Source organism: Scyliorhinus canicula, chromosome 25, assembly GCF_902713615.1.
Source record: "Scyliorhinus canicula chromosome 25, sScyCan1.1, whole genome shotgun sequence".
Lineage (NCBI taxonomy): Eukaryota > Metazoa > Chordata > Chondrichthyes > Carcharhiniformes > Scyliorhinidae > Scyliorhinus > Scyliorhinus canicula.
Genome location: NC_052170.1, coordinates 1,679,471 through 1,706,588, shown reverse-complemented (window position 1 = coordinate 1,706,588; position 27,118 = coordinate 1,679,471). Strand labels below are relative to the sequence as shown.

Sequence of the window (27,118 nt, the reverse complement as noted above, 5' to 3'; positions counted from 1 at the left end):
GACAGCTCTTAGCTTAGCCTTCATACTGTATACAAATGTGTATGATGTGGAGATGCCGGCGTTGGACTGGGGTGAGCACAGTAAGAAGTCTTACAACACCAGGTTAAAGTCCAACAGGTTTGTTTCAAATCACTAGCTTTCGGAGCACTGCTCCTTCCTCAGGTGAATGGAGAGGTCTTACAAATGTGTATGGTTATGAGTAGTAATAAACATTTACTGTTAAAACTATACAGGACTAGAAACTAATGAGATCTACTGAATTACACACTGTCTTACAACATCTCCCAATTTATCCATTCTCAAACCCATCATGACCCTTTACCAGGTCTGACCAATTTCCTTAACTTCTGCTCTCACACCTTCCTAGAACAGGATTCCCCTAGTTATCACCTTCACCCACCAACCTTCGTATTTAACAGTTTTCACCACTACCTGACACAGCTGCCCCTCTCCTCTCAGCATTTCAAAGGGACCGTTCCCACTGTGACACCTTGGTCCACTCCTCAATTACCCCCAAAATACCCTCCCCTTCCCATGACTTTCCCAAGTAAGCACAGGAAAATTAACACGTATCCTTTTAGCCTCCCTCTTTTCGCAACATCCCCAATATGTCTTGCAGATGAAGCAGTGATTTACGTGTACTTCTTTAAATTTAGACATTTTATTTGCTGCAATCTTTCTACAATGAGGAGGCCCAATCAAGATAGTGTGACTTCTTTGCAGAGCACCTTTGTTCGGACCACAGGGATGACCCTGAGCTCTCAATGGCTTGCCATTTTAATTCTTCACCTTGCTCTCATGGTGATACATCTGTCCTTCACCTCCGATACTTTGCATGCATGGATCTTAATCTTGTTTTTTTGCTTTCGGACACCTCTTTGTTCGGCCATTCAAACCTCCCTTGGACACATTTTTGATTATTTTTTAAAAATTGTTTCATGGGATATGGCACCACGGACAAGCCATCATTGCCATCCCTAATTGTCCTCGAACTAAGTGTCACGCTTGGCCATTTCAGAGGGCATTTAAGAGTCAGCCGCATTGTTGTGGGTCTGGAGTCACACACCAGCCAGACCAGGTAAGAACAGCAAATTTCCTTTCCAAAGACATTAGGTAGGCAGGTCAGGTGTCTTTCATGTGTTGGTGTAGACTCGATGGGCCAAAGGTTCTCTTCTGCACTGTATTATTCTGTGACGCTAGTGAATCAGGTGAGATGTCAGGACATGGCCGGGCTGGTGAGGCCGGCTGTTGGCACCAACTCATCATTTGGGCAGCTGGTGCAGACACGATGGGCTGAATGGCCTCCTCTTCCTGTTCCACCTTTAATCCTATCACACCTCTAACTTTTCCCAGTGCTGTTGAGAGATGACTGAGCTGGAACATGAACTCTTTCTGACTCTCCTCAGGCTGTCTGAGGGACAACATCCCCCCTGACGCCCGGATCCTTCAACTGTCGATACGTCATCCTGGGGAGAACGCGCCTGCGCTGTGAGGGTGCTGCCGGCGTTGCGCCTGCGCTGTGAGGGTGCTGCCGGCGGTGCGCCAGCGCTGTGAGGGTGCTGCCGGAGGTGCGCCTGCGCTGTGAGGGTGCTGCCGGCAGTGCGCCTGCGCTGTGAGGGTGCTGCCGGCGGTGCGCCTGCGCTGTGAGGGTGCTGCCGGCGGTGCGCCTGCGCTGAGCGTGGCGTCGGGAGCGGGTAAAATGGCGGTCTTCCCAGTGGCGGGTTCGCGGTTGCTGTGGAAACGGGGGCCTGGGCCTCCCCAGCACCTGCCCCGGCCGAGGGCGGCTCCTCACTCGGAGCCCGGCTCCCCACCGGGTCTGTGCTGACACAGGGAGGAGGCTGCACTGTCACCCTGAACTGGGAGACGCTGCTTCTGCTGGAGAGAGAGAGGGCGCGGTAATCCCAGAGTGCGCCCGGCCCCTTATAACTCTCCCTCACCTCACCCCCCACCTTACCCCATCACCCCCACCGTACCCCATCCCCCCACCTCACCCCCAACCCTCACCCCCCATCCCCCCTCACACCCACCCCCTCTCACCCTCCACCCCCACTGTACCCCCTCACCCCCACCGAACCCCCGAACCCCCACCGTACCCCATCCCCCCTCACACCCACCCCCCATCACCCCCCCCCCCTAACCCATCCCCCCTCACACCCACCCCTCACAACCCACCCCCTCTCACCCCCCACCTTACCCCATCACCCCCCCCCTACCCCCACCGTACACCATCCCCCCCTCACACCCCCCCCCCCCTCTCACCCTCCACCCCACCGTACCCCATCCCCCCTCACCCCCACCGTACCCCATCCCCCCTCACCCCCCCGTACCCCATCCCCCCCCACCCCCCCCCTCCCCCCCCCTCCCCCTACCCCATCCCCCTCATCCCCCCTCACCCCCCAGCCTACCCCATCCCCCCTCACCCCTCACCGTACCCCATCCCCCCTCACCCCCACCGTACCCCATCCCCCCTCACCCCACCGTACCCCATCCCCCCTCACCCCCACCGTACCCCATCCCCCCTCACCCCCACCGTACCCCATCCCCCCTCACCCCCACCGTACCCACATCCCCCCTCACCCCCACCGTACCCATCCCCCCTCATCCCACCTGTACCCCATCCCCCTCATCCCCCACCGTACCCCATCCCCCCGCACCCCCACCGTACCCCATCCCCCCTCACCCCCACCGTACCCCATCCCCCCTCACCCCCATCCAGTACCCCATCCCCCTCACCCCCATCCCCCTCACCCACCCCTCACCGTACCCCATCCCCCCCTCACCCCCACCGTACCCCATCCCCCCCTCCCCCCCACCGTACCCCATCCCCCCTCACCCCCACCCCCTCTCACCCCACCGTACCCCATCCCCCCTCACCCCACCGTACCCCATCCCCCCTCACCCCCACCGTACCCCCATCCCCCCTCATCCCCACCGTACCCCATCCCCCTCACACCCACCCCCTCTCACCCTCACCGTACCCCATCCCCCCTCACCCCCACCCACCCCATCGTACCCCATCCCCCCTCACCCCAACCGTACCCCATCCCCCCCACCCCCACTGTACCCCCTCACCCCCACCGCACCCCATCCCCCCTCACCCCCACCGCACCCCATCCCCCCTCACCCCCACCGCACCCCATCCCCCCTCACCCCCACCGCCACCCCATCCCCCCTCACCCCCACCGCACCCCATCCCCCCCACCCCAGCCCCTCTCACCCCCCACCCCAGCCCCTCTCACCCCCCACCCAGCCCCTCTCACCCCCCCCACCCCACCACCCACCCCCCACCCCCTCTCACCCCCCACCCCAGCCCCTCTCACCCCCCACCCCAGCCCCTCTCACCCCCCACCCCACCCCCTCTCCCCCCCCACCCCACCCCCTCTCACCCCCCACCCCACCCCCTCTCACCCCCCACCCCACCCCCTCTCACCCCCCACCCCACCCCCTCTCACCCCCCACCCCACCCCCTCTCAACCCCCCACCCCACCCCCTCTCAACCCCCCACCCCCCCCCCTCTCAACCCCCCACCCCACCCCCTCTCACCCCCCCACCCCACCCCCTCTCACCCCCCACTCCCTCTCACCCCTCCCCCCACTCCCTCTCTCTCACCCCCTCTCCTCTCACTGTACCTTGGGATACGTGATAATAAACAAATCCAATCCAATCCCTCTCTCATTCTGGGCGCTGTCATCACTTCGTGTCTGTGTTGTGGGATTGAACCTGAGGATACATCTGGAGAGCGTTCATGCAAAGTTTCTTATTGTCCACAGAGTTTTGGATTGTCCACGAACCTGCTTGGCAGAGGACGGAAAGTTCAGAAATAGCCAATGGTAAATTTGTCATTCAAGCAGTTGTTTTGAAAATGAATATTTATGTGCAGAATATGAATCAATGGTGTTTAACTTAAGGCCTGGGATGTGCAGCCTTTCCTTTGGAGATCTGAGCACTGTTTACATCCCAGTTGCAAATTTCAGCCCTGCCTTTAATGCTGGTTGATTGAGTAATGATTGATTGTCTATAGAATCTGTGCACTTCAGAAGCCATACAACCTATCGTCTCTGCACCGACACTTTGAATGAGCACTCTACCCCTGTTCTCCCCACTCTATCCCCGTAATCCCGTAACCTAACCGGCACATCCCTGGACACAAGGGGCAATTTATCATGGCCAATCCACCTAACCTGCACATCTTTGGACTGAGAGAGGAAACCGGAGCACCCGGAGGAAACCCACGCAGACATGGGGAGAACGTGCAACTCCACGCAGACAATCATCGAAGGTGGGAATTGAACCCGGGACCCTGGTGTTGAGTCAATGTCTTCCTGTATATCTTAAAACTGTAAATAATTACAAAAACCAACAATCCTGATCCACAGTCAAATATACAGAAGACAAAACATTCACAGGTCATATCTCCACTGCAAATCCCAGTAGTACACGGTGGCACAGTGGTTAGCACTGTTGTCTCAGTGCCAGGGACCCAGGTTTGATTCTGGCCTTGGGTGCCTGTCTGTGGAGTTTGTACATCCTGTGAATGCGTGGGTTTCCTCCGGGTGCTCCGGTTTCCTCTCACAGTCCAAAGATGTGCAGGTTAGGTATAGGGATAAATACTTAATGATTCCATTCCCCTTGCAATAAAGGCCAACATTTAATTTCCCTCCCAAGTCACTTGTTGGACCTGCATTCTAACTTTTAGCCATTCATGTCCCAGGACACCCAGATACCTCAGTCCTGCAATCTCTCTCCATTTAAATAATTTGCTGTTTTTCTAATCGTCCTGCCCAGGTGGACAGGTTCACACTTTCCCCTATTACACTCCCATCTGCCAAGGATTTGCCCAATACTTAACCTATCTATGCTCCTTTGCTGACTCCTTGGGTGGGATTCTCCGAAATGGAGGCAGAGTGACCACGCCGTCTCGTTTCACAACGGCGCAAAACGGGCGCAGGCACTACCGATTCTGGCACCCACAGGAGCTAGCACGGCGCTGGAGTGGTTCATGCCGCCCAGCCTCCCTTCCTGGAGCCAACTGGGCGCCGCACCAACCCGCGCATGCAGTGGTGCCGCACCAACCCGCGCATGCAGTGGTGCCGCACCAACCCGCGCATGCAGTGGTGCCGCACCAACCCGCGCATGCAGTGGTGCCGCACCAACCCACGATTGCGCGGGGGACTTCCTCAATGCGCTGGTCCCGACGCAACATGGCGCGGGGGTTCAGAGGCCGGCCGCCTAACAAAATAGAGCCAGGGCAGGAGAGGCCAGCCCGCCGATTGGTGGGCCCCGATCGCGGGCCAGACCCCATCGGAGGGCCCCCCCCCCCCCCAATCACTGGTGAAGGAGCCCACCCCCACAAGCTGCCCTCCCCCCGACCCTGCAGGCAGAATTCCCGCCGGCTGCGAGCAGGTATGGACGGTGCCGGCAGGACTCTGGCGTTTCCGCTCGGCCCATCAAGGCCGGAGAATCGGCGGCCTGGCCGCAGACAGCAGCCCACAACCGGCGCCGCACCAAACGGAGAATCGCGTGCCGGCGTCGGGGCCGCACGGTTGCGGCAATTCTCCGGCCCGGCGCTGTGCTTGGACAATCCCACCCCAGATGTCTCCTACCTATCTTTGTCATTGACCAATTTAGCAATCATACCATCAGTGCCTACATCCAAGCCATCAATGTGAATTTTAAATCGTTGAGGCCCCAGCACTGATCCCCTTTGGCTACACAAAAATGACCCAGTGAGCCTACTTACTATTTCCTGTTAGCCGACCAATCATCTATCCCTGCTGATATGTTGCCTCTACATCACAAGGTCTTATTTCACGTAGTAACCTTTGATGTGGCATCTTGTCAAAAAGCCTTCTGGAAATCTGGCCGGTGTCTCTTGCGAGGAGAGGAGTGTATTCAAGGGAAAAGGACCTTTCTACTCATAGAACCAATGTTTCTCTCCTACAGGGGGAAAGGAAAGGTGTGAATAAGTATTACCCTCCGGACTTTGATCCTGTCAAGGTAAGAGTACGGTGTGTTTGAGATTAATTTCTTGGAACAGTGGGAGAGGTGCAAACTATAGCCACAAACATGTTTTCATGAGCAACTGCACACTATCGTCACTCTACCATTTGGTAATAAGTGAAGAGATTTGCTGCAGTGTTCAGTGCCATACTCAGTTCCTCAGATATTGAAATAGTCCGTGTCCACACGCAGCAAGACCTAGACAGCATTCAAGCTTGGGCTGATACGTAATATTCACGCCACACAAGTAGCAGGCAATGACCACCTTCAATAAGAGAGAATCTAACCTTCTTGCCTTGACGTTCGATGGTATTACCATCACTGAATTCTCCACTTTCAACATCCTGATGGGTTACCTTTGACCAGATACGTAACTAAACCAGTAACCAATCAAAACAAAATGCACAGCAGACCAGGCATTATCTGTGGAAAGAAGAATTAGTCAGAGGCTGGGGTTCGGTGAGTTTTTCACCGTGTGACTCTGCAAAGCCTGTCCACCATTCACAAGGCACAAGTCAGGAATGTGATGGAATATTCCCCATTTGCCTGGATGAGCGCAGTTTCAACAACACTCCAGAAGCTCAACCGGGTTCCCAGCTTTATTGGCACCCCCTTCCGCCTCACTCCCTCCACCACCGCTGCACAGTGGCAGCCGTGTGTACCATCTACAAGACTGACCAAGGACAAACCCACGACCACTACCATCTAGAAGGACAAGGGCAGCAGATACCCGGGAACACCACCACCTGGAGATTCCCTTCCAAGTCACTCACCACCCTGACTTGGAAATATATCGCCGTTCCTTCACTGTTACTGGGTCAACATCCTGGAACTCCCTCCCTAACAGCACCGTGGGTATACCTACACCTGAAGGACTGCAGCAGTTTAAGGAGACAGCTCATCACCTCGAGGGCAATGAATGTTTTCCTTCCAGTGATGCCCACATCCCAGGAATAATTTTTAAAATTACAGCTGGCATTTGTACAGTGCAGTTAAAATAGTAAATATTAATAGCATTTAACACGAGTGATATCAAGCAAGCTGGGGCTAGTTACAAGAGCGGGGGGGTTGTTTGGGGTTGGAGGATTTGGGGGAGGGGTTAGGGTGGGTGGGAAGATTTGGCGATGGTGGGGGAGAAGGCGGGGGAGGGTTTGGTTTGGGTGGGATTTAACTGGCCAATGAGAGCTCTGCCTTTAAAGCTGCAATGTCTTTTTTCTCCATTTACTCAACCGTGTTGATGTGCATTTCCACCCGGACAGCATGGCTCCCTCAACAAATACAGGAACAGTCACCCCCTGCGGGAAAGAGCACGGAAGCTTTCCCAGGGGATCCTCATTATCCGGTGAGTTCCCCCATTCTCAGTCTGATCAGCCTTCCTGTTTTTTATTGCATCGGGGGTGATCGGTCCGGCTGGGTGCCCGGAGCCGGGGGGATCGGTCTGGCTGTGTGCCCGGAGCCGGGGTGAGCGGTCCGGCTGGGTGCCCGGAGCCAGGGCGAGCGGTCCGGCTGTGTGCCCGGAGCCAGGGCGAGCGGTCCGGCTGTGTGCCCGGAGCCGGGGTGAGCGGGTCCGGCTGTGTGCCCGGAGCCGGGGGGATCGGTCCGGCTGTGTGCCCGGAGCCGGGGCGATCGGTCCCGGCTGTGTGCCCGGAGCCAGGGCGAGCGGTCCGGCTGTGTGCCCGGAGCCGGGGTGAGCGGTCCGGCTGTGTGCCCGGAGCCGGGGGGATCGGTCCGGCTGTGTGCCCGGAGCCGGGGGGATCGGTCCGGCTGGGTGCCCGGAGCCGGGGGGATCGGTCCGGCTGTGTGTCCGGAGCCGGGGTGATCGGTCCGGCTGTGTGCCCGGAGCCGGGGGGATCGGTCCGGCTGGGTGCCCGGAGCCGGGGGGATCGGTCCGGCTGTGTGCCCGAGCCGGGGTGATCGGCTCCGGCTGTGTGCCCGGAGCCGGGGTGATCGTCCGGCTGTGTGCCCGGCCGGGTTGAGCGGTCCGCTGTGTGCCCGAGCCGGGGTGATCAGTCCGGCTGGTGCCCGGAGCCGGGGGGATCGGTCCGCTGGGTGCCCGGAGCCGGGCGGCCGGTCCGCTGGGTGCCCGGAGCCGGGAGAATCGGTCCGGCTGGGTGCCCGGAGCCGGGCGGCCGGTCCGGCTGGGTGCCCTAGCCGGGGGGTCGGTCCGGCTGTGTGCCCGGAGCCGGGGCGATCGGTCCCGGCTGGGTGCCCGGAGCCGGGGGGATCGGTCCGGCTGTGTGCCCGGAGCCGGGGGGACCGGTCCGGCTGTGTGCCCGGAGCCGGGTGCCGGTCCGGCTGGGTGCCCGGAGCCGGGGTGAGCGGTCCGGCTGTGTGCCCGGAGCCGGGGCGGCCGGTCCGGCTGGGTGCCCGGAGCCGGGGTGAGCGGTCAGGCTGGGTGTCCGGAGCCGGGGGGATCAGTCCGGCTGTGTGCCCGGAGCCGGGGGGATCGGTCCGGCTGTGTGTCCGGAGCCGGGGCGGCCGGTCCGGCTGGGTGCCCGGAGCCGGGGGATCGGTCCGGCTGTGTGCCCGGAGCCGGGGGGATCGGTCCGGCTGGGTGCCCGGAGCCGGGGGATCGGTCCGGCTGGGTGCCCGGAGCCGGGGCGGCCGGTCCGGCTGGGTGCCCGGAGCCGGGGCGGCCGGTCCGGCTGGGTGCCCGGAGCCGGGGTGATCGGTCCGGCTGGGTGCCCGGAGCCGGGGGGATCGGTCCGGCTGTGTGCCCGGAGCCGGGGTGATCGGTCCGGCTGTGTGCCCGGAGCCGGGGGGGCCGGTCCGGCTGGGTGCCCGGAGCCGGGGGGATCGGTCCGGCTGTGTGCCCGGAGCCGGGGGGATCGGTCCGGCTGGGTGCCCGGAGCCGGGGAGATCGGTCCGGCTGGGTGCCCGGAGCCGGGGTGAGCGGTCCGGCTGGTTGCCCGGAGCCGGGGGGATCGGTCCGGCTGTGTGCCCGGAGCCGGGGGGATCGGTCCGGCTGGTTGCCCGGAGCCGGGGGGATCGGTCCGGCTGGGTGGCCGGAGCCGGGGGGATCAGTCCGGCTGGGTGGCCGGAGCCGGGGGGATCGGTCCGGCTGTGTGCCCGGAGCCGGGGAGATCGGTCCGGCTGTGTGCCCGGAGCCGGGGTGAGCGGTCCGGCTGGGTGCCCGGAGCCGGGGTGAGCGGTCCGGCTGTGTGCCCGGAGCCGGGGTGATCGGTCCGGCTGGGTGCCCGGAGCCGGGGCGAGCGGTCCGGCTGGGGCCCGGAGCCGGGGCGAGCGGTCCGGCTGGGTGCCGGGAGCCGGGGGGATCGGTCCGGCTGTGTGCCCGGAGCCGGGGGGATCGGTCCGGCTGGGTGCCCGGAGCCGGGGGGATCGGTCCGGCTGTGTGCCCGGAGCCGGGGTGGCCGGTCCGGCTGTGTGTCCGGAGCCGGGGCGGCCGGTCCGGCTGTGTGCCCGGAGCCGGGGGATCGGTCCGGCTGGGTGCCCGGAGCCGGGGCGATCGGTCCGGCTGTGTGCCCGGAGCCGGGGGGATCGGTCCGGCTGTGTGTCCGGAGCCGGGGCGGCCGGTCCGGCTGTGTGCCCGGAGCCGGGGGGATCGGTCCGGCTGTGTGCCCGGAGCCGGGGGGATCGGTCCGGCTGTGTGCCCGGAGCCGGGGGGATCGGTCCGGCTGGGTGGCCGGAGCCGGGGGGATCAGTCCGGCTGGGTGGCCGGAGCCGGGGGGATCGGTCCGGCTGTGTGCCCGGAGCCGGGGAGATCGGTCCGGCTGGGTGCCCGGAGCCGGGGTGAGCGGTCCGGCTGGGTGCCCGGAGCCGGGGTGAGCGGTCCGGCTGGTTGCCCGGAGCCGGGGGGATCGGTCCGGCTGTGTGCCCGGAGCCGGGGCGAGCGGTCCGGCTGGGTGCCCGGAGCCGGGGCGAGCGGTCCGGCTGGGTGCCCGGAGCCGGGGCGGCCGGTCCGGCTGTGTGTCCGGAGCCGGGGGATCGGTCCGGCTGTGTGCCCGGAGCCGGGGCGATCGGTCCGGCTGGGTGCCCGAGCCGGGGGATCGGTCCGGCTGTGTGTCCGGAGCCGGGGCGGCCGGTCCGGCTGTGTGTCCGGAGACCGGGGGGATCGGTCCGGCTGGGTGCCCGGAGCCGGGGGGGATCAGTCCGGCTGGGTGGCCGGAGCCGGGGGGATCGGTCCGGCTGTGTGCCCGGAGCCGGGGAGATCGGTCCGGCTGGGTGCCCGGAGCCGGGGTGAGCGGTCCGGCTGGGTGCCCGGAGCCGGGGTGAGCGGTCCGGCTGGTTGCCCGGAGCCGGGGGGATCGGTCCGGCTGTGTGCCCGGAGCCGGGGGATCGGTCCGGCTGTGTGCCCGGAGCCGTGGCGGCGGTCCGCTGGTGCCCGGAGCCGGGGGGATCGGTCCGGCTGGGTGCCCGGAGCCGGGGTGGATCGGTCCGGCTGGGTGCCCGGAGCCGGGGGGATCGGTCCGGCTGGGTGCCCGGAGCCGGGGCAATCGGTCCGGCTGTGTGTCCGGAGCCGGGGCGGCCGGTCTGGCTGTGTGTCCGGAGCCGGGGGATCGGTCCGGCTGTGTGTCCGGAGCCGGGGCGGCCGGTCCGGCTGTGTGTCCGGAGCCGGGGGGGATCGGTCCGGCTGTGTGTCCGGAGCCGGGGCGGCCGGTCCGGCTGGGTGCCCGGAGCCGGGGGTGATCGGTCCGGCTGTGTGCCCGGAGCCGGGGTGAGCGGTCCGGCTGGGTGCCCGGAGCCGGGGGGATCGGTCCGGCTGGGTGCCCGGAGCCGGGGGGATCGGTCCGGCTGGGTGCCCGGAGCCGGGGTGGCCGGTCCGGCTGGCTGTCCGGAGCCGGGGCGATCGGTCCGGCTGGGTGCCCGGAGCCGGGGAGATCGGTCCGGCTGGGTGCCCGGAGCCGGGGGGATCGGTCCGGCTGTGTGCCCGGAGCCGGGGCGATCGGTCCGGCTGGGTGCCCGGAGCCGGGGGAGCGGTCCGGCTGTGTGCCCGGAGCCGGGGCGATCGGTCCGGCTGTGTGCCCGGAGCCGGGGGGATCGGTCCGGCTGTGTGCCCGGAGCCGGGGTGATCGGTCCGGCTGTGTGCCCGGAGCCGGGGGGATCGGTCCGGCTGTGTGCCCGGAGCCGGGGGGTATCGGTCCGGCTGTGTGCCCGGAGCCGGGGTGGCCGGTCTGGCTGTGTGCCCGGAGCCGGGGTGATCGGGTCCGGCTGGGTGCCCGGAGCCGGGGTGGCCGGTCTGGCTGTGTGCCCGGAGCCGGGGTGAATCGGGTCCGGCTGTGTGCCCGGAGCCGGGGCGGCCGGTCCGGCTGGGTGCCCGGAGCCGGGGGATCGGTCCGGCTGGGGTGCCCGAGCCGGGGCGATCGGTCGGCTGGGTGTCCGAGCCGGGGTGAGCGGTCCGGCTGTGTGACCGGAGCCGGGGCGATCGGTCCGGCTGGGTGCCCGGAGCCGGGGGGGCCGGTCCGGCTGGGTGCCCGGAGCCGGGGGGATCGGTCCGGCTGGGTGCCCGGAGCCGGGGGGATCGGTCCGGCTGGTTGCCCGGAGCCGGGGCGGCCGTCCGGCTGTGTGCCCGGAGCCGGGGTGGCCGGTCCGGCTGAGTGCCCGGAGCCGGGGTGAGCGGTCCGGCTGTGTGCCCGGAGCCGGGGCGATCGGTCCGGCTGTGTGCCCGGAGCCGGGGTGGCCGGTCTGGCTGTGTGCCCGGAGCCGGGGGGATCGGTCCGGCTGGGTGCCCGGAGCCGGGGTGGCCGGTCCGGCTGTGTGTCCGGAGCCGGGGGGATCGGTCCGGCTGTGTGTCCGGAGCCGGGGGGATCGGTCCGGCTGTGTGTCCGGAGCCGGGGCGGCCGGTCCGGCTGGGTGCCCGGAGCCGGGGGGATCGGTCCGGCTGGGTGCCCGGAGCCGGGGGGATCGGTCCGGCTGTGTGCCCGGAGCCGGGGGGATCGGTCCGGCTGGGTGCCCGGAGCCGGGGTGAGCGGTCCGGCTGGGTGGCCGGAGCCGGGGGATCGGTCCGGCTGGGTGCCCGGAGCCGGGGGATCGGTCCGGCTGGGTGCCCGGAGCCGGGAGATCGGTCCGGCTGGGTGCCCGGAGCCGGGGGGATCGGTCCGGATGGGTGCCCGGAGCCGGGGGGATCGGTCCGGCTGGGTGCCCGGAGCCGGGGGGATCGGTCCGGCTGTGTGTCCGGAGCCGGGGTGAGCGGTCCGGCTGTGTGTCCGGAGCCGGGGCGGCCGGTCCGGCTGGGTGCCCGGAGCCGGGGGGATCGGTCCGGCTGGGTGCCCAGAGCCGGGGAGATCGGTCCGGCTGTGTGTCCGGAGCCGGGGGGATCGGTCCGGCTGGGTGCCCGGAGCCGGGGAGATCGGTCCTGCTGGGTGCCCGGAGCCGGAGCAATCGGTCCGGCTGTGTGTCCGGAGCCGGGGGGATCGGTCCGGCTGGGTGCCCGGAGCCGGGGGGATCGGTCCGGCTGGGTGCCCGGAGCCGGGGTGAGCGGTCCGCTGGGTGCCCGGAGCCGGGGGGATCGGTCCGGCTGTGTGCCCGGAGCCGGGGAGATCGGTCCGGCTGGCTGTCCGGAGCCGGGGTGGCCGGTCCGGCTGTGTGCCCGGAGCCGGGGTGATCGGTCCGGCTGTGTGCCCGGAGCCGGGGCGGCCGGTCCGGCTGGGTGCCCGGAGCCGGGGGGATCGGTCCGGCTGGGTGCCTGGAGCCGGGGGGATCGGTCCGGCTGGGTGCCCGGAGCCGGGGGGATCGGTCCGGCTGGGTGTCCGGAGCCGTGGGCGATCGGGCTCGGCTGTGTGCCCGGAGCCGGGGGATCGGTCCGGCTGGGTGTCCGGAGCCGGGGGGATCGGTCGGCTGGGTGCCCGGAGCCGGGGCGATCGGTCCGGCTGGGTGCCCAGAGCCGGGGGGATCGGTCCGGCTGTGTGTCCGGAGCCGGGGGGATCGGTCCGGCTGGGTGCCCAGAGCCGGGGGGATCGGTCCGGCTGTGTGCCCGGAGCCGGGGTGATCGGTCGGCTGTGTGCCGGAGCCCCGGGGTGAGCGGTCCGGCTGTGTGCCCGGAGCCGGGGGATCGGTCCGGCTGGGTGCCACGGAGCCGGGGGGATCGGTCCGGCTGGGTGCCCGGAGCCGGGGGGATCGGTCCGGCTGTGTGCCCGGAGCCGGGTGGCCGGTCCGGCTGGGTGTCCGGAGCCGGGGGGATCGGTCCGGCTGTGTGCCCGGAGCCGGGGCGAGCGGTCCGGCTGGGTGCCCGGAGCCGGGGAGATCGGTCCGGCTGGGTGCCCGGAGCCGGGGAGATCGGTCCGGCTGGGTGCCCGGAGCCGGGGCGAGCGGTCCGGCTGGGTGCCCGGAGCCGGGGCGAGCGGTCCGGCTGGGGTGCCTGGAGCCCGGGGGGATCGGTCCGGCTGTGTGCCCGGAGCCGGGGGGATCGGTCCGGCTGGGTGCCCGGAGCCGGGGTGATCGGTCCGGCTGTGTGGCCCGGAGCCGGGGTGGCCGGTCCGGCTGGGTGCCCGGAGCCGGGGGGATCGGTCCGGCTGTGTGCCCGGAGCCGGGGGGATCGGTCCGGCTGGGTGCCCGGAGCCGGGGTGGCCGGTCCGGCTGGGTGCCCGGAGCCGGGGTGGCCGGTCCGGCTGGGTGCCCGGAGCCGGGGGGATCGGTCCGGCTGTGTGTCCGGAGCCGGGGGGATCGGTCCGGCTGTGTGTCCGGAGCCGGGGCGATCGGTCCGGCTGGGTGCCCGGAGCTGGGGCGATCGGTCCGGCTGGGTGCCCGGAGCCGGGGTGAGCCGTCCGGCTGGGTGCCCGGAGCCGGGGCGGCCGGTCCGGCTGTGTGTCCGGAGCCGGGGGGATCGGTCCGGCTGGGTGTCCGGAGCCGGGGGGATCGGTCCGGCTGGGTGCCCGGAGCCGGGGGGATCGGTCCGGCTGGGTGTCCGGAGCCGGGGTGGCCGGTCCGGCTGTGTGCCCGGAGCCGGGGGGATCGGTCCGGCTGGGTGCCCGGAGCCGGGGGGATCGGTCCGGCTGGGTGCCCGGAGCCGGGGGGATCGGTCCGGCTGGGTGCCCGGAGCCGGGGGGATCGGTCCGGCTGTGTCCCCGGAGCCGGGGGGATCGGTCCGGCTGGGTGTCCAGAGCCGGGGTGATCGGTCCGGCTGGGTGCCCGGAGCCGGGGGGATCGGTCCGGCTGGGTGCCCGGAGCCGGGGGATCGGTCCGGCTGTGTGCCCGGAGCCGGGGGGATCGGTCCGGCTGTGTGCCCGGAGCCGGGGGGATCGGTCCGGCTGGGTGCCCGGAGCCGGGGGATCGGGTCCGGCTGTGTGCCCGGAGCCGGGGGGATCGGTCCGGCTGTGTGCTTGGAGCCGGGGGGATCGGTCCGGCTGGGTGCCCGGAGCCGGGGGGATCGGTCCGGCTGGGTGCCCGGAGCCGGGGCGGCCGGTCCGGCTGTGTGCCCGGAGCCGGGGGGATCGGTCCGGCTGGGTGCCCGGAGCCGGGGCGATCGGTCTGGCTGGGTGCCCGGAGCCGGGGGGGGGGGATCGGTCCGGCTGTGTGCCCGGAGCCGGGGTGGCCGGTCCGGCTGTGTGTCCGGAGCCGGGGGGATCGGTCCGGCTGTGTGCCCGGAGCCGGGGGGATCGGTCCGGCTGGGTGGCCGGAGCCGGGGAGATCGGTCCGGCTGTGTGCCCGGAGCCGGGGGGATCGGTCCGGCTGTGTGCCCGGAGCCGGGGGGATCGGTCCGGCTGGGTGCCCGGAGCCGGGGTGGCCGGTCCGGCTGGGTGCCCGGAGCCGGGGGGATCGGTCCGGCTGGGTGCCCGGAGCCGGGGGATCGGTCCGGCTGGGTGCCCGGAGCCGGGGAGATCGGTCCGGCTGTGTGCCCGGAGCCGGGGGGATCGGTCCGGCTGTGTGCCCGGAGCCGGGGGGATCGGTCCGGCTGGGTGCCCGGAGCCGGGGGGATCGGTCCGGCTGGGTGCCCGGAGCCGGGGTGGCCAGTCCGGCTGGGTGCCCGGAGCCGGGGGGATCGGTCCGACTGGGTGGTCGGAGCCGGGGCGATTGACTGTATGATGTACCTTGGTGTTACAGAAACCCTGTTGTTTCCTGTTATTTACTGTTTTCTGGGCTATAATTGATGTCAAGGTGCCCCAGTTAGGCAGCGGGATTTGAAAAATGGTTTATACCCATAGTTGCTTTCCAGCCAAACCTGTGTGTGTGGGAATCAGGCTGATTGATTTGGCAGCGATAGACCTGTTCCTCTGATCAATGTGCTGACAATACACAGTGTATGGGACTCGGCGTGTGGGACTCGGCGTGTGGGACTCGGCGTGTGGGACTCCGCGTGTGGGACTCGGCGTGTGGGACTCGGGCGTGTGGGACTCGGCGTGTGGGACTCGGCGTGTGGGACTCGGCGTGTGGGACTCGGCGTGTGGGACTCGGCGTGTGGGACTCGGCGTGTGGGACTCGGCGTGTGGGACTCGGCGTGTGGGACCCGGCGTGTGGGACCCGGCGTGTGGGACCCGGCGTGTGGGACTCGGCGTGTGGGACCCGGCGTGTGGGACTCGGCGTGTGGGACCCGGCGTGTGGGACCCGGCGTGTGGGACCCGGCGTGTGGGACCCGGCGTGTGGGACCCGGCGTGTGGGACCCGGCGTGTGGGACTCGGGCGTGTGGGACTCGGGCGTGTGGGACTCGGGCGTGTGGGACTCGGGCGTGTGGGACTCGGGCGTGTGGGACTCGGGCGTGTGGGACTCGGGCGTGTGGGACCCGGCGTGTGGGACCCGGCGTGTGGGACTCGGCGTGTGGGACCCGGCGTGTGGGACTCGGCGTGTGGGACCCGGCGTGTGGGACCCGGCGTGTGGGACCCGGCGTGTGGGACCCGGCGTGTGGGACCCGGCGTGTGGGACTCGGCGTGTGGGACTCGGCGTGTGGGACTCGGCGTGTGGGACCCGGCGTGTGGGACTCGGCGTGTGGGACTCGGCGTGTGGGACCCGGCGTGTGGGACCCGGCGTGTGGGACCCGGCGTGTGGGACTCGGCGTGTGGGACTCGGCGTGTGGGACTCGGCGTGTGGGACTCGGCGTGTGGGACTCGGCATGTGGGACTCGGCATGTGGGCTAACACCTTGGCTGATGTACCAGACAGGGTCCAGATTTATTGGAAATGAAACTTCAGATTGAGCAAGTCATTATTGTTTAGTTGGGGTACTTTTGAACTTTGTGTTCTCTTGTATTTTCCTCAAGGTTTGAGATGCCATATAACATCTGGTGTGATGGATGTGGGAAGCACATTGGAATGGGTAAGTCTGATAATGCGAAGGGCTGCTGGAGTTGGACACTTGGGTTCTTCATCTCTTCAGCTGGATAAATCCTTCCTGCTAATGGCTCTTCTTCACAGTAGCTAAGTATATTAACTCTGCTGCACTCGGCTCTACGCTTTGGGTTTGGTTCCACAGGAAAGGGTTTGCAGCCATTTTACGGAGGTGCTGTCAGGAGGAAAGTGCAGTCGGACCCTCATTGAAATGTATGGTCTTTGTGCTGTACCTGTCCTGGGAGAGATTGATGGTGACAGTGTAGAGGGAGCTTTACTCTGTATCTAACCCCGTGCTGTACCTGTCCTGGGAGTGTTTGATGGGGACAGTGTAGAGGGAGCTTTACTCTGTATCTAACCCCGTGCTGTACCTGTCCTGGGAGTGTTTGATGGGGACAGTGCAGAGGGAGCCTTACTCTGTATCTAACCCCGTGCTGTACCTGTCCTGGGAGTGTTTGATGGGGTCAGTGTAGAGGGAGCTTTACTCTGTATCTAACCCCGTGCTGTACCTGTCCTGGGAGAGATTGATGGTGACAGTGTAGAGGCAGCTTTACTCTGTATCTAACCCCGTGCTGTACCTGTCCTGGGAGTGTTTGATGGGGACAGTGTAGAGGGAGCTTTACTCTGTATCTAACCCCGTGCTGTACCTGTCCTGGGAGTGTTTGATGGGGTCAGTGTAGAGGGAGCTTTACTCTGTATCTAACCCCGTGCTGTACCTGTCCTGGGGGTCTGTGATGGGGACAGTGCAGAGGGAGCTTTACTTTGTATCTAACCCCGTGCTGTACCTGTCCTGGGAGTGTTTGATGGGGTCAGTGTAGAGGGAGCTTTACTCTGCATCTAACCCCGTGCTGTACCTGTCCTGGGAGAGATTGATGGTGACAGTGTAGAGGGAGCTTTACTCTGTCCCACACCCCGTGCTGTACCTGTCCTGGGAGTGTTTGATGGGGTCAGTGTAGAAGGAGCTTTACTCTGTATCTAACCCCATGCTGTACCTGTCCTGGGGGTCTGTGATGGGGACAGTGCAGAGGGAGCTTTACTCTGTATCTAACCCCGTGCTGTACCTGTCCTGGGAGTGTTTGATGGGGTCAGTGTAGAGGGAGCTTTACTCTGTATCTCACCCTGTGCTGTACGTGTCCTGGGAGTGTTTGATGGGGTCAGTGTAGAGGGAGCTTTACTCTGTATCTAACCCCGTGCTGTACCTGTCCTGGGAGAGATTGATGGTGACAGTGTAGAGGGAGCTTTACTCTGTATCTAACCCCGTGCTGTACCTGTCCTGGGAGTGTTTGATGGGGTCAGTGTAGAGGGAGCTTTACTCTGTATCTAACCCCGTGCTGTACCTGTCCTGGGAGTGTTTGATGGGGACAGTGTAGAGGGAGCTTTACTCTGTATCTAACCCCGTGCTGTACCTGTCCTGGGAGTGTTTGATGGGTCAGTGTAGAGGGAGCTTTACTCTGTATCTAACCCCGTGCTGTACCTGTCCTGGGAGAGATTGATGGTGACAGTGTAGAGGGAGCTTTACTCTGTCCCACACCCCGTGCTGTACCTGTCCTGGGAGTGTTTGATGGGGTCAGTGTAGAGGGAGCTTTACTCTGTATCTAACCCCATGCTGTACCTGTCCTGGGGGTCTGTGATGGGGACAGTGCAGAGGGAGCTTTACTCTGTATCTAACCCCGTGCTGTACCTGTCCTGGGAGTGTTTGATGGGGTCAGTGTAGAGGGAGCTTTACCCTGTATCTAACCCTGTGCTGTACGTGTCCTGAGAGTGTTTGATGGGGTCAGTGTAGAGGGAGCTTTACTCTGTATCCCCGTGCTGTACCTGTCCTGGGAGTGTTTGATGGGGACAGTGTAGAGGGAGCTTTACTCTGTATCTAACCCCGTGCTGTACCTGTCCTGGGAGTGTTTGATGGGGTCAGTGTAGAGGGAGCTTTACCCTGTATTTAACCCTGTGCTGTACGTGTCCTGGGAGTGTTTGATGGGGTCAGTGTAGAGGGAGCTTTACTCTGTATCTAACCCCGTGCTGTACCTGTCCTGGGAGAGATTGATGGTGACAGTGTAGAGGGAGCTTTACTCTGTATCTAACCCCGTGCTGTACCTGTCCTGGGGGTCTGTGATGGGGACAGTGCAGAGGGAGCTTTACTTTGTATCTAACCCCGTGCTGTACCTGTCCTGGGAGTGTTTGATGGGGTCAGTGTAGAGGGAGCTTTACTCTGTATCTAACCCCGTGCTGTACCTGTCCTGGGAGAGATTGATGGTGACAGTGTAGAGGGAGCTTTACTCTGTCCCACACCCTGTGCTGTACCTGTCCTGGGAGTGTTTGATGGGGACAGTGTAGAGGGAGCTTTACTCTGTATCTAACCCCGTGCTGTACCTGTCCTGGGAGTGTTTGATGGGGACAGTGTAGAGGGAGCTTTACTCTGTATTTAACCCCGTGCTGTACCTGTCCTGGGAGTGTTTGATGGGGACAGTGTAGAGGGAGCTTTACTCTGTATCTAACCCCGTGCTGTACCTGTCCTGGGAGTGTTTGATGGGGACAGTGTAGAGGGAGCTTTACTCTGTATCTATCCCCGTGCTGTACCTGTCCTGGGAGTGTTTGATGGGGACAGTGTAGAGGGAGCTTTACTCTGTATCTAACCCCATGCTGTACCTGTCCTGGGAGTGTTTGATGGGGACAGTGTAGAGGGAGATTTCCTCTGTATCTAACCCCCGTGCTGTACCTGTCCTGGGAGTGTTTGATGGGGACAGTGTAGAGGGAGCTTTACTCTGTATCTAACCCCGTGCTGTACCTGTCCTGGGGAGCTGTTGATGGGGACAGTGTAGAGGGAGCTTTACTCTGTATCTAACCCCGTGCTGTACCTGTCCTGGGAGTGTTTGATGGGGACAGTGTAGAGGGAGCTTTACTCTGTATCTAACCCCGTGCTGTACCTGTCCTGGGAGTGTTTGATGGGGACAGTGTAGAGGGAGCTTTACTCTGTATCTAACCCCGTGCTGTACCTGTCCTGGGAGTGTTTGATGGGGACAGTGTAGAGGGAGCTTTACTCTGTATCTAACCCCGTGCTGTACCTGCTCTGGGAGTGTTTGATGGGGACAGTGTAGAGGGAGCTTTACTCTGTATCTAACCCCGTGCTGTACCTGTCCTGGGAGTGTTTGATGGGGACAGTGTAGAGGGTGATGTATTTTGGTATTATTGGGGTGACCATGTTCTTTTTATGTTCTAGGTGTCCGGTACAATGCAGAGAAGAAGAAAGTTGGAAACTACTACACAACCCCTATCTACAGGTACCAGAGTCCATTATCAAGGATTTCATAGCACAGCATTGAAAGCAGGGGTGCAATCAGAGAAAGTCAGCATGGATTTACGAAAGGGAAACCATTGGCTAATCTATTGGAGGTCTTTGTGGATGTAACTAGTCTGGTTGACCAGGGAGATCCGGTCGATGTGGTTTATTTAGACTTTCATAGAATCATAGAATGTACAGTGCTGAAGGAGGCCATTCGGCCCATCAAGTCTGCACCGGCCCTTACAAAGAGCATCCTGCTCAAGCCCACGTATCTTCCCTATCCCAGTAACCCCCACCTAACCTTTTCTGGACACTCAGGGCAATTTAGCATGGCCAATCCACCTAACCCGCGCATCTTTGGACTGTGGGAGGAAACCGGAGCACCCGGAGGAAACCCACTCTGACACGGGGAGAACATGCAGACTCCACCCAGACAGTGACCCAGCCGGGAATCGAACCTGAGACTCTGGAGCTGTGAAGCACCTGTGCTAACCACTGTGCTACTGTGTTGTCCTGAAGGCTTTCGACAAGGTCTCACACAGCAGATGACTATGTAAAGTTAAAGTGCACGAGATTGCATGTAGTATCTTGAGGGTGAACTGTGAGGAGGATACAGTGATGTTTTAGCGGGAGTTGGACAGGCTGAGTGAGTGGGTACATGCACGGCCAATGCAGTATAACATAGATAAATGTGAGGTTATCCACTTCGGTAGCAAACTAGGAAGGTAGATTATTATTTGAATGAGTGTAAATTGAGAGAGGTGGATACTCAGCGAGGCCTTGGTATACTCGTGCATCAGTCACTGAAAGTAAGCGCACAGGTACAGCAGGCAGTAAAGAAGGCAAATGGTATGTTGGCCTTCATAGCGAGAGGATTTGAGTATAGCAATAGGGATGTTTTACTGCAATTGTACAGGGACGATCCTTTAAAACAGAGATGAGGAGGAATTTCTTCAGCCAGAGGTTGGTGAATCTGTGGAACTCATTGCTGCAGAAGGCTGTTGAGGCCAAATCTTAATGACCAAGAAAGATTGATGATTAAGGGGTTATGGGGGTTGAGAAACATATCAGCCATGATTGACTTGATGGGCTGAATGGCTTAAGTCTGCTCTTATGTCTTATGGTTTTATAGGACAGATTGTTGGTGAAGTGCATACCTAGGAATTTGAAGCTGTTAACCATCACCACCTCGGCCCCGTTGATGCAGACGGGGGTGTGTACGATACTTTGCTTCCCGTAATCGATGACCAGCTCCTTAGTTTTGCTGACATTGAGGGAGAGATTGTTGTCGTTACACCACACCACTAGGTTCTCTATCTCCCTTCTGTACTCTTGACACATCGTCGTTTGAGATCTGACCCACTACAGTCGTACGACGGGAGGCGGGATCAGGGTATTGAACTTGATGATCAGCCATGATAATGAATGGTGGAGCAGGCTGGAAGGGCCGAATGGCCTCCTCCTATTTTCTATGTATGTTTCCATCCACTTCACAATTCCTATCTACAGGTACCACCTGCCACGCATTGTGTTCCCTGCACACACACTGCTTCACTTTGTTGTATCTTTCTCTCTCTCTCATTAATAAGGGTGTGATGTTGGATTTTACAGGTTTCGGATGAAATGCCATTTGTGTGTGAATTACATTGAGATGCAGACTGACCCAGCGAACTGTGACTATGTGATTGTGAGTGGAGCCCGGCGCAAAGAGGAACGATGGGACATGAAGGACAATGATCAGATTCTAACCACTGGTTAGTAACGCAGGAGAGAGCAACAGGATGCAGATAGTGGACTGAGGGTCGCTGTAGCGGGGGGGGGTCGGTGTGTGGAGGGGTGGGGGGGGGGAATGTATAATGTCAGGATGGTGTTTGACAGTGGTTAGGAATGCTGCCTCACGGCGCTGAGGACCTGGGTTCGATCCTGGCTCGGAGTCACTATCCGTGTGGAGTTTAATGTGGAGATGCCGGCGCTGGGCTGGGGTGGACACTGTAAGAAGTCTCTCAACACCAGGTTAAAGTCCAACAGGTTTACTTGAAACCACAAGCTTTCGGAGCGCTGCTCCTTCAGCAGGTGAGGTGGAGGCAGGCTCACAATCACAGCGTATATATATTGAATTGTCTCAAGCCAGGACAGTTAGTAGGATTTTGCAAACCCGGGCAGAATGGTGACGGTTACATGTAATGTAACAGGAACCCAAGATCCCAGTTGAGGCTGTCCTTATGCGAGCGGAACGTGGCTCCCAGTTTCTGCTCGGTGATTCTATGTTGTGTGTCTTGAAAGCTGGCTTTTTATAGAATTTACAGTGCAGAAGGAGGCCATTCAGCCCATCGAGTCTGCACTGGCCCTTGGAAAGAGCACCCTACCCAAGGTCAACACCTCCATCCTATCCCCATAACACAGCAATCCCACCTAATGTTTTGGACACAAAGGGGCAATTTAGCACGGCCAATCCACCTAACCTGCAATTCTTTAGACTGTAGGAGGAAACCAGAGCACCTTTAACATGTTGAGGGTGGAAGCTGGAGAAATGGAGCGTCGTGAGGTTATCCAAAGAAAATACTGGTCTGGCAGCATCTGTACGGAGAGAAAAGGGCTAGTGTTTCGAATCCAGATGACCCTTTGTCGTGAGGTTATCTGTGGGCTTGCAGTAGAGTGAGGTGCTAAGGCGTCTGTCCTTGATGGAGGTGTGTGTGTCCTTAGACAACTAGGACTTCTTCCAGCCACACGGCACAATCATAGGGCCATGTTCGCACCTCAATACACCAACATCTTCACACACAAGTTCGAGGAAGATCTCTTTGCCACACGGGACCTTTAACCGCATTATACAGTAGATACAGCGACAACATTTACAGCGAAGAATCACTGAAACGACTACACATTAGCATCAATAAGTTCCATCCCTCCATCAGACTTGCCATGGACTATCTCCAGAATCGGTTGCATTCTTGGACACACTCATCTCCATCAAGGACGGTCACCTCAGCACTTCGCTTTACCGCAAGCCAACGGCTAACCTCACGATGCTCCACTTCTCCAGCTTCCACCCTAAACACATTAAAGAAGCCATCCCCTATGGATAAACCCTCCATATACACAGGATCTGCTCAGACAAGGAGGAACGCGACACGCACCTACAGACGCTGAAAGATGTCCTCGTAAGAACGGGATATGACTTTCGACTCATCGATTGACCGTTCCGATGCGCCACAACGAAAAACCGTACCGACCTCCTCAGAAGATGAACATGGGACACAACCGACACCCTTCGTTGTCCAGTACTTCCCCGGAGCGGAGAAACTACGACATCGTCTTTGGAGCCTTCAACATGCCATCGATGACGACTAACATCTCGCCAAGGCCATCCCCACATCTCCTATCTACCTACCTTCAAACAACCGCCTAACCACACAATCCTACCATGGCAACCTCTGCAAGATGTGCCAGATCATCGACATGGATACTACCATCACGTGTGAGAACATCACCCACCAGGTACGCGGTACATACTCATGCGACTCGGCCAACGTTGTCGACCTCATACGCTGCAGGAAAGGGTGTCCTGAGGTGTGGTACATTGGTGAGACCATGCAGATGCTACGACAACGGATAAACGGACAGTGTGCAACAATCGGGGAACACTTCAGCAGTCAAGGACATTCAACCTCCGATCTTCGGGGAAACATTCTCCAAGGCGACTTTCAAGGCACACGGCAATGAAGAATCGCCCACCAGAAACTTGTCGCCAAGTTTCGCTCGCATGGGGACGGCCTCACCCGGGATCGCGGGTTCATGTCACGTTACATGTAACCGTCACCATACTGCCCGGGTTTGCAGAATCTTACTAACTGTCCTGGCTTGAGACAATTCACACCTTAGTTACCTGTGATTATCACTCACTCCACTCACACCGTTCCTGTTAAAGACTTGTTTACCTGGAAAGACTCACATTCCAGACATTCCTCACAGACCAATCTGTAATTATCTTGCCAATTGTGTCTCTCCCACATCCGCTGTGTTTGTGAACCTGCCTTCACTTCACCTGAGGAAGGAGCTGCGCTCCGAAAGCTTGTGATTTCAAAGAAACCTGTTGGACTTTAACCTGGTGTTGTAAGACTTTTCCCTGTGTCTGCGTGGGTTTCGCCCCCACAACTCAAAGATCTTCAGGGTAGGTGGATTGACCACGCTAAATTGCTGCTTAATTGGGAATTATTTTTTTTTAAAAGGATGGTGTTTGGGCTTGTGCTTTTTTTTGTGTTTAAACACAAAACTACCATTAATCCTTCAGAACATGAGGAGAAGAAGAAATTGGAGACGGATCCCATGTACAAGTTGGAACATGGAGTGGGTGACCAGGAGAAGCTGAAGATTGCTGTCCCCACCTTGTCCAACATCCAGGAGATGCAGAGTGCCTGGAAGGATGACTTTGCTATTAACAGCATGCTGCGCAAAAAGTTCCGGGTAAGCCTTTCTTGGTACGTTTTTATGTTTGAATTGTAAAACAGACTCTTCTCCAACGGAGGGAGACACCGGGTCGGTGCAGACTCGATGGGCTGAATGGCCGCCTCCTACACTGTAAGGACTGTGTGTGTGTGTCTGAGAGTGCTTGATGATTCCACTGCTTTGCTTTGTTTGTCTTGAAAATTAGTCTATTCGATTAATTCCCAATGTCCTCTCCTGTCTCTAGGATGAGAAGAAGGTTTTGAAAGAGTTGGAAGAGAAAGATGAAGCTCTTCGGAATAAAGCGTGTCTCAGCATCCCTCTGGTTCAGGAATCCGAGGATGACAAGCACCTGGCTTCACTTCTTAAGCTCCGCACGATGGACTGTAAGTTGGGAGTAATCAATTAATGAATAGAATCATTCCAATTTGGAGATGATCTTCTTTCCAATACTGCTCTATTCTATCCCAGATTCTTTAATAAGAAGGGACCCAGGCTGAGTAAATATCTTGAGGAGACAGGTTAATCTTTGGGTGTTCTGTTTGGGGGTGCTGGGCGGTGTCTGGGCTTTTTGGCTCCCCACTGGAACGTCCTCAGTCAGGCTGACCCACTCGCAGGTTCAGGAAGCCCAGCTTCTTGCACAGAAATCCGCCCAGTATCACTGCTAATTGTCTGGGAGCTGTGGGCAAATTTTGTGCCATTAGTTGTTACTGACTCCTCACCCGCCGGGTTGCCCCCCAGACGATAGGTTCTTGGCTCTGTTTCATTGGTAGATAAATCCTCGGCCAGAGCAGCCAGGAAATAAGAGAATGTGAAGCTGAATTGCTTGTTCTCCCAAGAGTGAGGTGTAGTTAGTGACTGGACGCAGGTTGTTAATTAACAATGTTCAGCAAGAAGATGGAACGGAAAAGCCAGACTCTGGCTCGGCCCAGAGCAGTGCATGGAGTTGAGCACAGGAGCGACAGCAACACACTGGATGTGTACAAGTCAACGTGGTTTTACTAAAGGGAAAAAGACTGTCTACACACAGTCAAACAAACTGAGGGGAAAGAGGGGTGTAAAATAATAATGAAAGTAAAAGGTATTACAATCGCAGACCAGACCCCAACAGTGTCTGGATACAGGACAGAAACACCAATATTTTAATTTTGTCAGGCTGTGCGGAAATGATTCCTCCCTGCAGGAGTGAGTTCACGCAGAATAGAAATATGGTAAATTGAAACAAACTTTATTACTAACACAGTATTAAAATAGCTTTAACATCACACAAGAAAAATAGCTTCCAATTACCCCTTAAACAATGCTAATCAATACAGTGACACAATAATCCGTAACTACTATCTTTACTCTCAATGAAACAACAGAACCATCTCGGCTCTCAATCCACTTTCAAATACAGATATCGGATCTGGGTATACCCAGGCTGAGTAAATATCTTGAGGAACATCAAGTGATGTTCTTTGACACTGTTTTAAAGAAAAGACCTGAATCCTATCAGAACCATGCAGAAATTCTGGGTGTATTTCGTTTCAGCTCCCCTTCCAGCCACTCTGCTAATCTGCCCACAGACATCTCTATTAACTGAACTGCAGTGGGAGCAGATGCTTGACTTTGACTCACAGCTCCATTTAAAACTCAACTAAACTGCAAATGCCTGATGCTCTTTCCGTTAATTACACAATCTTACCAAACACAATGTATCTAATTAACTCCACAAGGAATCCCCTTAATCCAAATAAAACTCCATTAGCCCAAGCTTTTACAATGCCTTAATTGCACACCGGCTCCCAAAACTTTTCAAACTAGAATTCTTCAAAAACACTGCAGCAGTCACACTCGCACTAAATCAGGCGTTAACCCCTTACTGCACTAAATACATGCAATATATCTGAAATTCCTACATTCATCATAAAGGATAAGAGTCTTTGTTTAAGATGGGATCATACACTGGAATGAACACATGGACAGTTAAGACTCATCGTCGATAACCCCATCATTACGGTCACACCACCCGGTGACCCTTCAGGCACAATGACCCCTTGGTTAAGGCAGAATGTCTCCTCTTGTGGGGAACAGCTTGACTCGAGGCCGTCAATATAAGACGATCCACAAGAAATCCAATTGGGAATTCAGGAGAAACCTCATCACCCATAGAGTGGTGAGAATGTGGAAGCGAGAGTGGCTGAAGTGAATAGTAAAGATGTAGTTAACTGGAAACTGGACAGGCATTTGAGGGAGGAGGGAATAGAGGGTGGTGTGAGAGAAGATGGGAGGAGGCTTGGATGGAGCAGAAACATTGGGATGGGCTGAATGGCCTGTCTGCTGACTTGTCCTCTCTGGATGTCATAGAACAAACTAGGTCAGAGCAGGAGTAGCAGTGATTCTGATGCTCATTATTCCTCACGCAGCCTACGAGGACAAGCAGAGAATGAAACGGAAGGAGATCACCTCTCGGCCCTGGTTCACTTCACCCCAAGTTGCAGGGGGCGAGACCTTAAAAAAACTGGGATTGAGTAAAGTACCAACACCAAAATCCTTAAACAGCCCAAATGGATTTGCTGCAAGTGATCTGGGAATAATCCGACGAAAATCAGGAGCATGTTCAGCAAGCCAGAAGCATCAGCCACTCTTGGTGAGCATGGATCAGGATTCCAGACTGGAGGCGGGAAGCAGAATCGATCAAAGGGACCAGGCTGCAGACAGAACGAGTCAAGAAAGTGAGAGCAGTTTGAGGGGGGAAGCTGGATTTTCTCTGCAGACTGAAACTGTGATGGACTCTGACGTCAACACCAGCTCGCTTGTTGCTGATTATTCTGACTCCAGTTCAGATGCAGACATTTCATGATCTGTGCCTGGATGTAAATAACAGACAGATATATTCCTGATTTGTAATTCATTACTGTGCAATAAAGACTCTTGATATCAACCTGGACAGATCTGGAGAATTCAATCTGTATTGAAGTTAATTTCCATTAATATTGATCATGGAGCACCGTGCTCTGTAAACCAGAATTAGTGCTGCCTTGATTCTCAAGATGATATCTGTTCCCAGCCAGCTTGGAAAGCTGTGTGACTGACACCAATTCATACAATTGCATCAATTTTACAACACAGTTAATATTGCACACCAGCCTCCTCCCACCTCACCCCATCAACATAACAGCCTAAACATCCTCCCTCGTTT

General features: G+C 59.8%; 1 protein-coding gene across 3 annotated transcripts; it reads left to right on the top strand.

Annotated features, from left to right (window-relative positions):
- The first annotated feature begins 1,641 nt into the window (after positions 1 to 1,641).
- On the top strand, positions 1,642 to 26,866 carry ccdc130 (coiled-coil domain containing 130). 3 transcript variants are annotated; one of them, XM_038784558.1, is made up of 10 exons: positions 1,642 to 1,694; positions 3,771 to 3,830; positions 5,944 to 5,997; positions 7,260 to 7,342; positions 16,148 to 16,203; positions 19,429 to 19,489; positions 21,103 to 21,245; positions 23,783 to 23,955; positions 24,182 to 24,320; positions 26,343 to 26,779. In XM_038784558.1, exons 2-10 carry the CDS (start codon positions 3,828 to 3,830, stop codon positions 26,777 to 26,779), a joined length of 1,149 nt encoding a protein of 382 aa, XP_038640486.1. In that variant the 5' UTR covers positions 1,642 to 1,694; positions 3,771 to 3,827. The 3 variants fall into 3 exon arrangements, with proteins under 3 accessions (XP_038640486.1, XP_038640487.1, XP_038640488.1); XM_038784559.1 differs by lacking the exon at positions 1,642 to 1,694 and adding an exon at positions 1,710 to 1,895; XM_038784560.1 differs by lacking the exon at positions 1,642 to 1,694 and having other exon boundaries at positions 3,602 to 3,830; positions 26,343 to 26,866.
- Positions 26,867 to 27,118: the final 252 nt, after the last annotated feature.

Coding starts and splice junctions, on each gene's coding strand:
- ccdc130 (XM_038784560.1), top strand. Junction 5,998..7,259: donor CGGACTTTGATCCTGTCAAG/GTAAGAGTACGG, acceptor CCACCCGGACAG/CATGGCTCCCTCAACAAATA. Junction 16,204..19,428: donor TGGGAAGCACATTGGAATGG/GTAAGTCTGATA, acceptor TTTATGTTCTAG/GTGTCCGGTACAATGCAGAG.